Here is a 13,675-nt window from a genome sequence, read left to right as displayed (position 1 = left end):
GCACCTTCGTGTTTCTCGGCGGTTTCCTCAAAAATATACGCGCGTTTCGAACGGTCCCGAGGGGGAAAGAAACTCTTCGATTACGCGAAGCGCGCCGCGGCTGTTAATTCTCGCGAAGAAGAACACCCGTCCGGTACCCGGAGGCGCAAGCGGAAGTATCGTTCTGTACTTTTGCGAAGCGATCACGCCTTTCCGGATCCTCGTCGAGCCGGACGACGACACGGCTCTTATCATGTAACAAATTTATTGCTCTCTGTAACATTTCCACGTTTACACGGTACAGTCGATGTTGATTTATCGGCGATGCGGTTGTTTAGATTTTCAACTGTTCGTCCAGGAACGGATTCCCTTGGTAGTGTCCGGGGTATTTCTTTTTGTACTTGAGACCGGTCACGATGGTGGAGCTCTTCGGGAAGGCGGTTTTGCCGTTAAACAGTGTGTCGGTGTCTGTCGAGACAAATGACAGATAAATGGGAGGAGTGATCACGACAGTAATGGTAATGTACGGCGATAAAATTATATACGCATGACATCTCACCCGGATGGAATCGATGATACTCCTGTTGGACGTGTAAATTCTCGGGCAACTGCATGTTGGCCAACGCCTCGTACGGCGTTGCGGAGTCGACCGGTGTCCGGTAGAATTGTTTCAAATCCCCTGCGAAATTTACGCGACATTATTGAACCTCTCTCGCTCTGATAATCTCACTTTGATGTTGAGCGAAGAAAATGTCCGCTAACCGATATTTTCGATGGTGTGGAGCAGCGAGCTTGGCACGCAATGTTGAAACTCCTCCTCGCAGGCGACCAAGAGTTTAAAACGCAGATGAGGGTCCTCCAGCTTCACGTCATCGCCCGAGGAGATCGCTTGACTCGCGCAGATCTTGTTGATCCTCTCGGACGTGTCTTTGGTCGGCTCATAAGCCCTTTGTGGCCTGAGAAATCTGAAAAGAACATTCACGCACGACGCATCACAATTTCGTGATCGTTTATTGATCGTGATTAAATAATCGATTAAAATATCAACGTGCAAATCGTCGACTGTCCGATGCGAAATGACTGTGAAAAAGCCGAATTGTCGCCTCGCGTGATTAAAATATACCAGCTTATTATACCAGCAGCAAGATAAAAATGACTGCGAATTTTATGAACTTTGCGCCGGAATCACACAGAGCATGTTTCTCTGAACTTTATGTTACATCGGAAAGCAGAGTGGAGGGAGAGACTGTGTAAAGATCCCTACAGTTCTCGCAGTAATATCCATTTTTCCAAGGATACGGATTTGAGACAGTTTCGTGCTATAAGCCCATCGATTTAATATTCGCGGAGAGAAAAACGACGAAATAGGAGCGGGCGGGAGGGATATTTTTATTATCCGTAGCGTTTTTCGCCGGACGGACGTCCTCCCGGCCTCGCGTATTGCAGCCTTCAACGTCGCGATGCCGCCACGACAGACACCGTCACGGCGAAACTCGCGCAAAACTTTTCGCAGCCGCGAAAAAATTGCTCTTTCGCGACGATATCCGACGTGATCCGGCGCGCAAGACGAAGAGACCGCGGGGACGGGGAAGTGGCACGAAAAGAAGGAGGGAGGAGATCGATGTCCACGGTGATTGTACGGTGCTGCCATCGTGCGTACTCTCTCTTGAAATAACGTTACGACTGGTGTCGGCCAGTGCCGGCGATCTCGCAACGGCCGTTGTAATTCGCGTCCGCGACAAACTCGTCGTGCGGTCCGAAGCAAAGAGACGTGGACATTTGTCCTCCGATAAATTTCAGACGCGTCCGGTAGGAGAGCATTTCTTTTTTCTTTTCTTTTTTCAATGGTTTGCCAGAGATTGACTATCCCGTCACATTAAACGGAAAACGTCGACAATTCGGAGAAAGACAAGTGTGTTTACGCTTTCTCGCCGCCGAATGTGCGCGTGCGAGCGCATGCGCGTTCGGGGCGCGTCGGGGACGCCCAGCGGCGCGCGAACCGCACGGCCCTGAGGACCTGTCAGATCCGTCGGCCGATTGGTCGAGGCGCGACGGTAGTGGTGGCGAACAGTAACATGGCCGCGGTGTGGTTCCCGTCAGTCAAGCAGCGGCAACGCAACGTCGCGAGTTTCACCGTTCGACAGCGACGTGAAGCATAGATCGCGGACACGACTGTGCTTACCCGCGCGCACCCAGGGACTTCGTGACGGAGTTGAGCCTCGCCTTTATCTCCATCAGACGTCTATCGCGAGGAAACTCCTTAGCCTGAAAAAATGACCATCTCGTTAGTGTCAGTGGCGCGCGTGTCGACCAGTCGCGCTCCTGTCGAGTCCACCGCTACGGCGACGGGGCCGCTGTCTCGGTCACTGTTGTCGTCGTCATCGTCACTGTCATCATCGCGATCGCCTTCGTTGTTGAGCAACGTGTGACGCGTCTTGGTAGCCGCGAGTGCGTGCGTGCGTGCATGCGTGCGTGCGTGCGTGCGTGCGTGCGTCGCGTCATGTTCGGTGTAGTGTATGAGTGAGCGAGTGCGTGACGCGTCGCGCCGCGTTGGGAGAATGATTCACTGACCTTGTTAACGGAGACTTTGTTGCGTACGATAATCGGAGTACTCTTGAAAGCATTGGCGAACAAGCCATGCCTGATGAGCGCCGCCATCTTCCTCACACTCGTCGTCGTCGTCGTAGCCGTACGCACGGTGTTGTCAGTAATAGCAATAGTAGTGGTGGTGGTGGTGGTGGTGGTAGTAGTGGAGGTGGAGGTGGTGGTGGTGGTGGTAACAGCAGCAGCAGCAGCAGCAGCAGCAGAAGAAGCAGTGGCAACGGCAACGGTAACAGCAGCAGCAGCAGCGACGGCGGTAGCCGTCGACGGGAACTGGAGCTGCGGCAGTGAGCGTTAGGGGGCGCGCCCGGCGCGGCTGCGCTTGTTGTTTCCCATCGCCGCCCGCCGCCATTTTACGGTCGCCATTGAGAAGTGAAAACCCTCCTAAATGTACGAGTCGAGTGATTGAGCGCGGCTCGCCGCCGTTGCGCGGATTTCTCGCGAGTGTGATCGCCCAGGATCTCGACGTCGAAGCTCGTCTGTCGCCGGACGCGTGTGTTAGACTAATGCGTGCGCGGCGTACGATGGAGAAGCCATGACGCATCCGTCGCATCAAACCAACGGCGCCAGCCTGGAGGACTGCCACACGAATTTCTTCGCACTGGTGAGTGATCGTCATGTTCGTTTGCTCTCGCGAAACGTCTCGCGATCGCGCGACGCGGCGGGATCGCTGCCGCGCGAGTCGTCCGCCGGCGAGTTTCGCCGACGACGTTGATGTCGACTCCGCGCCGCGAACGAGATGCCGAGGCGACGAGAGATCGCTCTCTCGGGAAACGAGACGATGAGAGTCTGCTTTCGGTGGATCGCCGGCATCGTCGCGCGAGATACGTCACGTCGCGACACGACGACGCGAGCGACGGCGAGAGCGCGACCACCCGCTGAACGTCGCTCCGAACGTTAACCTATATTCGCGGCCAGTGCTCGCCATCGTCGACGTTGACGTCGACGTCGTCATCGTAGTCGGTCGCGCTGCTGTTGTGTATTGCCAGCTATCTCTCTTCCCCCACTCTCTTTTCTATCTCTCTCTCTCTCTCCTCTCTCTCTCTCTCTCTCTCGTGCGCGCGTGTATGCGCGCGTGTAAGTGTGCATCAGTGAGATTTGAAGTTTGTTGTGTCGCAGCCAATGTCATGCCTGATTCACGTCAGACCTCCGAAGTCTTACGGTATGCCGTACCGTACGAGATGGAGAAAAAAAGCGGACGAGCGAGCGTATATGTGTGTATGTGTGTGTGTGTGTGTGTGTATGCGTAAGCAGAGAGAGAGAGAGAGAGAGACAGAGAGCAACGAGTGGGAGGAACGAGGAGGGGAGGAGGACGAGGAGGAGTGACCGCGAGAGGAGAGCGGAGAGAGAGAGAGAGGACGAGAACACAGGCAGGCACACCGACGAGTCTCGTCGTTTCTCTCCTCTCTCTCTCTCTCTCTCACTCTCACTCAGTCTTTCTCCCGTTTTCGCACGTAATATCGCGGACTCGTGTCTTCGCGCAAGGCGAGAGAGACATTTCGATGTCTCTCGGTGTAGCCGAGCTGTTTATCGAGGTAGCCACGAAAGCGGCTACGAAAATTCCAAGGAAATTGCTCCGCGGCGCTTCCCGCCTCCTTCCCGGCCGACCCTTCTCGCGAACGCGGGAGGAGCAGGAGCAGAAGAGGTGGAGGAGGAAGAGGAGAGAAGGAAGAGGAGGAGGTGGAGCGCCGCGAGAGAACGCTGATCGTTTCTCTCTCGCGTAACATTCCTTTCGCCTCGACGGCGACTTGTCGCGAGGAAGGCGCAACAACGTGCGGCGTCGCGCCGCGCCGCCGCGCGCCGGCCGCCCGTCTCGCGCTGCCGAGAAAACTGTGTCAGCCGATGTTTGTTTCGCGAAGGTGAGACCGAGCGAGGTCTCGCGCGCCGTACCGGAGCGGCCAGCAACACAGCAACTTTTCGACAAACGAGATCGTTTCTTCGAAGGAAACATGCGTGCGAGCGAGCTAACGAGCGACGGACGAAAGGGAAGGGGAAGAGGGAGAGAGAGGGAAAGCCTGCTGCGTGCGTGCGTGCGTGCGTGCCTGAGGTCGATCCGGTACATAAGCGTACGCACGCGTCTGCCTACCTGCATACGCTTAGAATCTTTCCTCTTGTCGCGCTTCTCTCTTCTTTCTCCTCCTCCTACCCACTTCATCTCCATCTCGCTCTACGCGCGCGCGAGCGAGCGACTCACGTATGAACGTCGACGCGCGCACGCACGCGCCCGACGACGACGACGACGAGGCTAACGGCGAGACGGCGGTCGCATTTTTCTGTCGTGCACATCGCGTTCCCACAGAGTACGCTTAAACGTCACTGCGAACGGACGACGCGCTCCTCGCTCCTTCTTGCTACTCCGTAGTGTCACAGTTGCGCGCGCGAGGCGCTCTTTCGACTGATTTCAATGATAATGCTCCATATCATGCGTTGCGTCGTGTGTCGCAGAGAGACGCGAAACAGTCGCTAAGGTCGATTCCAACGTGTAACGTAACGTTTAATAATGCGAAGGCGAATCGCGAGGAATGAGTGATAACGTTTCGTCTCATCCTCCGTCAGTCTCTCCTTCAGCGGCTCCTTCAAGCCGAAACTCTGCGACGCGCGTGTCCGTATTTTTTATTGTATCTTTTTTTTTTTCTTTCCTTTTTTCCTCTTTCATCAAGAGTGCAGTCACGATAAAGCGACTCGTTTATCGCTGAGTTAAGAGCGTTTATCAGGTGAGACCGCTCGCGGCGGAGGAATCGCTTCGATTCTTTACGCGTCATCGACATTTCTCGCATACCGCGCGCTCTCCTGTTTACTGACAGTCGGCACTCGCCATGGTCGACGTGCCGTCATGCAAAATCCACGACGTACGAGCGTGCGTGGCGGATTTCTCGTCCTGCTCGGATTGGCGTAATTTACTTGTAATTTTGTCGGGGAAGTTGAAAAAAGAGAGAGAGAGGAAGGGAGGGGGACAGATCTCGCGTTTACAAGCATATACGTATTCCACGCTCGTGCATGTGACACATGTAGTTTTGCAACGCGCGAATAAAGCCCATTAAATTTAATGGAGAAAGATCGGCGGAGTCGGCCTGCACGCCCGTTTAAAACAGCCGCATTCCACTGAATTCCGACAAAGGCGGGCTTTCGAAGCTTCATAAAACCCGTTCCGCCGCGAGCTAATTCGGTGGCCCCCTCGACGAAGCGCAATGTGTTTGATTCGATTAAATGCGCGACACGCAAGTTAGCGCGCGCGCGCGCGCTTAAAAATCTAGGAAAGCCCTGTTTGATCGCGGGCGGCAACAAAGTGGCTAATGACATCCACATTATTTTCTTTGTGCCGGGCGCGCGCGCGATTTCAACGGGATTTAATTAGGTGTCAGTCGCGAGAGCAATAATAATACGCGGATAATATTAATCTCGCCGATCTTTCCAACGATATTACTGCGATATTTAATTTTTACCCGCGCCATCGTACGATGGTGTTCCCCTCGAGCGAGAGCTAATGCTCGCTCGCTCGAACTCCGAGATTCACAGTAAGTTCGCGAATTATACAGTCCGCGCCGTATTAGCACGATCCAATTAACACACATAGAGGCGCGCGCGGATATCGCAAATCTATTTGCGTAGACAGCGCGATCAGGTCGCGGCGCTGCCCTGCCTTTTACCGCGAGCGTGTCGAATGTTATTAACATTCATATGCCCGAGCCTGTGTTGCGCCGGTGCGCGTGTCGTTTCCTATCTCGCCGGCGTACTTGAAATGAATAAGAAGATACCGCGAGACGTCCACGAGTGAACAAGAGCAACGTGATAAAAAAGGGAGAGAGAGAGGGAGCGCGCGTGGATGAAACCGTATCTCCATCGAGGACGGATTTGAAATATGAAAGCGACTTACGGTGACTGTGTCAATTAATCAATTTCAAATTCCGTATATTCCCAATACATTTACAGATTATCGTGTGAGAAAGAACGAGCCAATTAAGCGCCAATTTGCGGTCTCTCTGTTGTTTCGGTAGAATGCAGTTTTAGCGTGAACAATCGTGTACGTGTCTTACTCCTTCTTCCTCTTCTTCTTCTTCATCATCAATGAAGCGCACGTCGGGATTAACCGAGGCTGAAACTGACAACGCGGAACACGTGACGATCTATTGGGCTTAATTAAGACAACGTGTAACGCCGTGATGTGCACACAGCTTGCAGAGTCCTTCCCCCTCCGCCCCGCGCTCTTTCTCTCTCTCTCTCTCTCTCTCTCTCTTTCGACAGAGACGCGTTGCGAAGAAATCGCTCGCTCGCGAGATCACGCGCGGCAAAAAGCGCCGCAGCGATTTCTGGCTGTCGCTTTTTACCTCGCGATCTCGCGTATATTCACGGTAAAGCTCAACGAGAGCGTTGGCACGTAAGAATAAATGCTTTTACGCAGTGACGCTCAATTTGGACGGCGAGAGGCTCGGGGCTTCGCCGAGTCGATCGGCCGAATGAAATTAATCGGGCGGTTCGCGGCGCGAATAATGCGACAAGGTCGATTAGCGGGCCGCTAATGCGCTCTCTCGTCTCCGCGGAGAATCTCGGATCGGAAAGTAAATTAACGTCGTCGCGACTGCACGCGGACTGCACGAGGAACATCCAGGCGTGTCACGGTGGAATTCGACTCGGCGCGTCATCGGGACAAAAATGAAAACGCGGCCGCTTAACGAAGTGCTCCGCCGGGTGATTAACCGGGGCCGGGTTTCTTCTCCTCGTCGAGCCGCGTCGTCCGTCAGCGAATCGATATCCTTGACATAGCTGTGGTCGCTTTTTTTGTAATAATACAAGGTAGAGTTGAAAGGTGTAATTTCATGGGTGAGGTTGCATACACGCAAAAGTGGGCTCATCCGTCTTCTTCTTCTTCTTCTTCTATTACTACTGCTGCTGCTACTGCTGCTGCCGCTACTATTACTTCTCTCTCTCTCTCTCTCTCTCTCTCTCTCTCTCTCTCTCTCTCTCTCTCTCCTTCTGCTCTTCAACTCGCAGCATCGGCGTGTCGCCGATTACGTTTCGTCGGGACGCCGGAAATCAAGCGGATCGATCGGACTACTTTATCGAATACCGCATCCCGGACTACGGCGGCAGCTCGGTTACCGAGATTAAGCGGCGGTGAGAAGAATGGCATACCTGGCCCGAAAAAATTTGGATATATTCACCTCGCAGGATGCATTCCACGCATTGCGCGAGAGACAAAGCGAATCGCTCATCGATCGGAAGTGATTATTTAAGCATACGCCGCGCTGGTCTCTTGACCCGCCGACCGTCTTACAATCAGCAGGTCGCATGACATTAGCGTCAATTAATATTTAAGACTCATTTGTATACGATTTCATGTCTAATTTATATAATTGCGAAGTCCTTCATATGCACGAGCGAGAAAGACGGAGAACTCTGCGCGTCGCGTAGATTCTTTCGAAATTCCGATAGGAGCTTCTCTTCACGGTTTTTCTCCCTCCCTCCCTTCTTTCCTTCCTTCCTTCCTCTCATTTTCTCTCTCTCTCTCTCTCTCCTATCTCCAATCCACCTGACATTATTATTCGAGAGATTCGAGCTTCCGTCGCCGGGAGAGGCTGCTCCTCCGTCGACTCGGCGATTAAAAACGACCCGTCGTCGCGGTGTTTAAGCGGCTCTCGTGTTCCTTGGCGCGGATTTAGAGAACCCCTGCGCTTTACGCAGAGCCACGTCGTGGCGTTCCAGTGACTCCCCGTTTGCAAGCGTAGGTACGTCAGGCACGCGGCGGACTCCTCGGCCGACGAAGTCACTCGGCTAGATTATGCTGAAACTGGTGCTCCGCGAAGAAAGAGAGGGAGAGAGAGAGAGAGAGAGAGAGAGAGAGAGAGAGAGAGAGAGAGAGAGAGAGAGAGAGAGTGGCGGGGCGGGGGCAGGGTGAGAGGCAGAGGGGGCGGCCGCTGCGGGAAGGGGAGAGGGATCTCGCCCAGCCTAGGTGAAAGCCTTGCACCGACTCGCGAGGACGCGAGTTAAAACTATAGAAGGAGAACCTCGCACGCGCGCGCGCGAGAGAGAGAGCAACACGGTTGAGTTTTGCTCGCTTCTGCGTCGTTTTCTTTGCGCCCTTTGTGCGCGATTGTTACGTGAAAAGACACACGCGTACACACTCGCGCGAGACGAAGATTTACGTATTTGCAGAGCGAACGGCCGAGCGATTCGTTAGGCGAAATTATGCCTCACCGAGGCATACTTGATTCACTGTCAAAAGAGAAACGGCTCTCTCTCTCTCTCTCTCTCTCTACTGGCGAATCCCTGAAAATGTTACGTCTAGTCGCTCATTTTCCCCGTATTTCCCGATTCTTTCCTGCGCGGCGGAGAATTCGCAGAGGCAGAGGAACGATCGTCGTAAAACCGATGCGTCGCACACTGTAGCTGTATGTATATCGGGTGTCGGCGATTTTGTTGTTGCTCTTATTGGCGAGAGGCGTTGCCATTGACATTGCCGTGCGTTAAAAGTGCCTGATCATCTTCGCGCGCGTTCCCGATGCACTTGGATCAAGATATTTTGCGGTGGATCGTCGGATCGCGCGCGCTGACTCGCCGATCGCACGCTGCTCGATCATTGTGTTTGCTTATTGAAACGTCAACGATTAATCGCCGATCGAACGGATCCCGTCTCTGTTGCGCGTGAGAGAGAGAGAGAGAGAGAGAGAGACTCGCTATGACTTATTTATGTCTCGGTTCTCGCGCGCTATTATCCTGCGACTTTCGATTTTCGGCACTTTCTCGCGTTTAGACTTGGCGAGCGGCAATAACAACGACGACGACGACGGCTCGTGTCGCTCGGAAGGAAATTCCGCCCGGTATCAATCGTGCCTGCGCGCTCGTCGTTCGTCGACCCGTCGACGAAATCAGGTCGAATTTCACCGTTGACGATAATTAGTCGTTTTAAGGACAATGACGAGGGGGGAAGGGGGGAGGCCGCGCGACAGCGGGGAAATATCGAGCGACGAGTCTGTATAGCGCGACGCGAATCCGAAAGGCGAACGGATGGGACGCAGGATGAAAGGCGATTCCGTTACGTCTCTCTCTTTCTCTCTCTCTCTTTCTCTCTCTCTCTCTCTCTCTCTCTCTCTCTTTCTCTCGTCGAAACACGGTCTCCGCGAGGGAATATTTACGGCGGCCGGCCGCGCCGCGGATGGCGGAATCGCGAGGCGCGGTGGCGTGCGCGCAACAAAGGAGCACAAAGGCGATTGTCGAGAGGCGAATTTGAGAGTTTCCTGAGCCGCGCCGATTTCCGAGAGGGGCCGATGACGGGGAAAGCCCCCGCGCGATCCGCGTCGATTCCCCTGCTGAGACAACGGTCGGCGCCCCGAGGTTACCACCCGTTTCAGTGCCGTCAGGTCGGCGGCACTCCTCTCCTCCGCCGCGCATCCTTTGCTGCTTCTTTGCTCCTTGGTCCTGACGGCTTAAAAATAGAACGAACGAGACAGCGCGGGGGTATCGCGACCGATTAGGAAGCGGACAACGAGATGCAGGCTGTTCTATCTCGGAAGAGAGATAGTGGCGACGAACAATAACTTTGTACATGTGTCTTTGGCATCGCGTACTTTGTCGTGTGTACACACTTCAAGTTCGAATGTATGTACGCGAGAGTGCCGTGGATAATTCGATCCAGTTCGTTAGCGCGCGCGCGACATCGAGCCGCGGGCGCGCACGTGCGCTGCGCGCCTTCGTTAATCTTTCAGGCCATTTAACGACGCGAATTTACAAGTTTGCGGGGAATTCGCCGGTTTGAGGAAATCCGCCGCCGCCGCGTACTTGGCGAGACTCGTTCCGCAAATTGTGAATTATAAAGTGCTGCGGAGCGCTTCGGCTTGGAGCGCGCGGTACTGCAACGTTTTCACAATTTTCCGATAAATTATTAGCGGTTTCACGAAAAGCTTGTAAACGAGTCCGTTAGTGTTTAAATGAATATACATTATCGATGTGCGCACTCGCATGTGCGTGCGTGCGTTTCGAGCGAGTATCATCGAGTGCAGTTTCCAAGTGGCGTCAATTTTTCAGGAAAAATCGATCGGCCCGATACCACGGGTGCTTTTAGCGCTGGCATATAGAATCCTTGCATGGCGTGCATCGTATAATAGCGAAGTTCGAGCTTCCCCGCGGCCTATCATCGCGTTCGAACGAATGCGCTCTCGTCGGGTGCTCGCGACTCGCTCGCGTCGCTATAAATCGCACATCCCGTTCTTTCGCGGCAATCGAACGCGGCAAAAAGGTGTCTCGCGCCTCTTTGTCCGCCCCTTCCCGGAGCAATCCGCGGCGGGATACGCGCGTCTCTCCTTCGCGAGAAGTGTGTTGCGGTTGCCGGTGGGATCACATCAAGGTGCATTTCGTCGGTCGCCTCCTGCCGGTCTGTTCCTGCCGGGGCTGTTCACATGCGTCGCACACGGACTGAAAAATAAAACCAGAATCGCTAAATAACGCGATACGCAGCCGGTCGCGACGAGCGATTTTGCGGAACGAATTTTTTCGAGCGAAGCATTTCTCGACATTCGCGCAGTGGGAATTTATCGCGAAGCGCGCGCGCGCGCAGAGCGCAGCTCTGTCGGGAATATATCGCGACAGGAACGTGCATCTCGAAAGTGCGTGGGATCGGTGAAATTCGCGGATTTACAGGGTGGGTCATCGAGAGAGGACAAATAACGCGAGAGATTCGCGCGCGGACACTCAGATGTCTCGTCGTCGTCGTCGTCGTCGTCGTCGTCGTCGTCGTCGTCGTCGCAGGCTCAGTGATGAAATCGGAATACGGCAGTACGGCGGAAACAGAGTTTCACGGCGTGAAAACGTAAAAGATCTCCGCGAGCATTGTGTCGAACAACAACGGCGGTATAACGAGGCTCGTTGTTACGGCATCGACGATCTGCTTTCTCTCCCGGTGAGGTGGAGGAGGAGATGATCGGCTATTTAACCTCTCGCTACGAAGTTCGCCGACTCCGGCTTGATCTCCTATTAGTTAGCGACCGGTTTGTTTGTACCGTCAAGTATCGACATAATCGTCACGCTCCGCCGCTCCTAATAATCGCGTCATTATACTTCGGGATGTCGTCGTCGCAGTTGTGTATCGCGGCCGCGAGCGGCCGCGTCGTCCTTCCGCAAACTCGTACGGCTAATCATCTGTAATTGTTTCGTAGATCGATACTTTAAAAGCGACGGAGTATGTAGGAAGGGGGCGAGGGAGGAGATCCTCAGGATACGCTGTAACGACGTTCTTCGAAATATCTTTCTGTCTTGGTGAATCCTCCTCCAAGAGGGAAAAAGCACTCGTTCTCAATTTCCTCGCCGGGAGTCTCCCTCTTCCTACCGCTCTCTGTCGCTTCTCTCACGTGGAGAATAGTCGAGTTGCGTTACAAAGCGCTTCGTGCATCAAACGGTGCGATAGAAAAAAGATACACACACACACACAAAAGGAAAAAGTTAGCCGTGGCGAAACAAGCCCCCGATATACGTACGTTTGCGCGCACGCATACGAGCACGCTCGTGCCACTGTTTGGAAAGAGCTCTCTCTCTCTCTCTCTCTCTCTCGCGCGCGCGCGCGCGCGAAAACTCGCGTCCGTTAAATTTCGAAGCGGATCGATTCTGGATCGCCGTTGCGACCGCTGCCGCCGCCGTCGCGGCGATGCACAACACACAAACGCGCACCTCTCTACGCGCGCGCACGCATGCACGCACGCACGCACGCACGCAGGTAACGCCCAACGCATTTTCAATGTTAATGCGTCCTTCTTTTATCGACGTGCGTCCCACGCCGACACACGGGGCGTCCCGCGGTGTATAGCCGTCGCGTATCATGGCGCGAGTTTCACCGGCGCAGGAATATTCGACGATTGAAATTTCACGGGGGCGGGAGGAGGGGGTGAGCGATGGTAAAGAAAAAATTCCCTCGCTGGTGGTTTCGCGCTTCCCTCGAGGAGCCGAGGTGGAGTTTTTCCTCCGCTCGGGGAAAGTCCCGGATCCCGAGGAGATCTCTCGGGTGAAAGGAGTCGCCGACAGTTGCGGGACACCCTGTATAGGAACGCGCCAGGTTGCAGCAGGAATCTATATACCGTCTCTAGTCTCGTGAGTAGCACAGCAGGCAGGCAGGCAGGTTCTAGTCAAGGCGGCTAGGCCAGCGAGGATCCGCGAATCTACTTTCGAGCGAGCCGCTCGCTCGCTCGCTCGTTCGCTCGTTCGCGAAGAGAATTCTGCCTACTTCGTTACGCACACGCACGTAACGTGTGTAACGTTTGCGCGGCTTTAACGGCGACGGCGTAAGGAGGGCAGTAACAGAAATGGGAACCTATAGAGGCGGCGGGAATGCTCTCTCCACGAGCGCGAGTACCGTAAATACGGTTGCGTCGCAATAAAAATAGAATACGGGATAGTCCCGCGTCTCCCTCTCTCTCTCTCTCTCTTTCTATCTCTCTCTCTCTCTCTCTCTCTCTCTCTCTCTCTCTCGCTCGCTCGCGCGCGCGTCGTGTTGATATGTCGCGTTGATATTTTAATCGCGACTGGTATTGCCGTTCCGTGCGACTTGGTCGCGTTCGTGCTTTATCATCGCCGATAATGATACTACCTGCTAATTCCCCCGCTCGAGCGGAATTGCGGTTTCGCAGCGCGAATAAATTACCGCGCGATCATCATCCTCGCGGCGCTCGGCGCTCGCGCTGCTGCTATCTTCCGCGCCGGTAATTAGCCGGGCTCTCATAGACAATTTTACGTAAGCGCTTTTCGGCCGTAGCGATACGTCGCGCGTTAACTGCGCGCCCGGTCTCGAGAAACGCTGCCGCGATTACATCGGATTGTACCGGCTCTCCGAGGTCCTCCTCTCGCGCGAAACAGCTTCGCAGAGTGACGAATACTTGTTTATCTCCGTCAGCTATCATCCGCGCGATACGTGGGAAGAAAATTGTCCGCGCGGGGATCCTCCGTATTTTTCGCGCATCCGTTTATACAGGTTCCTCGAGATCCTCAAATCCCCCCTGCTCCCTGCCCCCTCCCTGTTAAATCCACCGCAATAGTCGTCTAGAATGCGAATCTCGCGCGACAGATCCATCGGCCGGATCTTCCCGTGAACGCGCGAGAAAAAGGAGCAGTATAGCGG

The 13,675-nt window shown here is 54.5% G+C and overlaps 2 protein-coding genes across 6 annotated transcripts in view; one reads left to right on the top strand and one right to left on the bottom strand.

The window, feature by feature from the left end:
• Positions 1-227: 227 nt before the first annotated feature.
• mRpL50 (mitochondrial ribosomal protein L50) lies at positions 228-2,751 on the bottom strand. Its single transcript, XM_011138412.3, has 5 exons — positions 2,551-2,751; positions 2,162-2,244; positions 742-944; positions 539-658; positions 228-447 (listed from the first exon to the last, which is right to left on the bottom strand). The coding sequence occupies exons 1-5, from the start codon at positions 2,635-2,637 to the stop codon at positions 314-316; spliced, it is 627 nt and encodes a 208-aa protein (XP_011136714.1). The 5' UTR covers positions 2,638-2,751; the 3' UTR covers positions 228-313.
• Positions 2,752-2,782: 31 nt separating this feature from the next.
• The window catches only part of skd (mediator complex subunit skuld), a 29,432-nt gene continuing 18,539 nt past the window's right edge, over positions 2,783-13,675 (top strand). For all 5 annotated transcript variants that reach the window (XM_025299743.1, XM_025299742.1, XM_025299741.1 and 2 more), the window contains exon 1: positions 2,783-3,184. In XM_025299743.1, the coding sequence (XP_025155528.1) occupies positions 3,116-3,184 (69 nt within the window). In that variant the 5' untranslated portion in view covers positions 2,783-3,115. The remainder of the gene's footprint in view (positions 3,185-13,675) is intronic.

Source organism: Harpegnathos saltator, unplaced genomic scaffold, assembly GCF_003227715.2.
Source record: "Harpegnathos saltator strain DR-91 unplaced genomic scaffold, Hsal_v8.6 scaffold290, whole genome shotgun sequence".
Taxonomy (NCBI): domain Eukaryota; kingdom Metazoa; phylum Arthropoda; class Insecta; order Hymenoptera; family Formicidae; genus Harpegnathos; species Harpegnathos saltator.
The sequence above is the reverse complement of the archived record's forward strand: the minus strand, read 5'-3'. Positions and strand labels throughout refer to the sequence as shown.

Coding starts and splice junctions, on each gene's coding strand:
- mRpL50 (XM_011138412.3), bottom strand. CDS start 2,637: ATGGCGGCGCTCATCAGGCATGGCTTGTTCGCCAATGCTTTCAAGAGT. Junction 2,245..2,550: donor ACAAAGTCTCCGTTAACAAG/GTCAGTGAATCA, acceptor TCATTTTTTCAG/GCTAAGGAGTTTCCTCGCGA. Junction 659..741: donor CCACACCATCGAAAATATCG/GTTAGCGGACAT, acceptor TAAATTTCGCAG/GGGATTTGAAACAATTCTAC.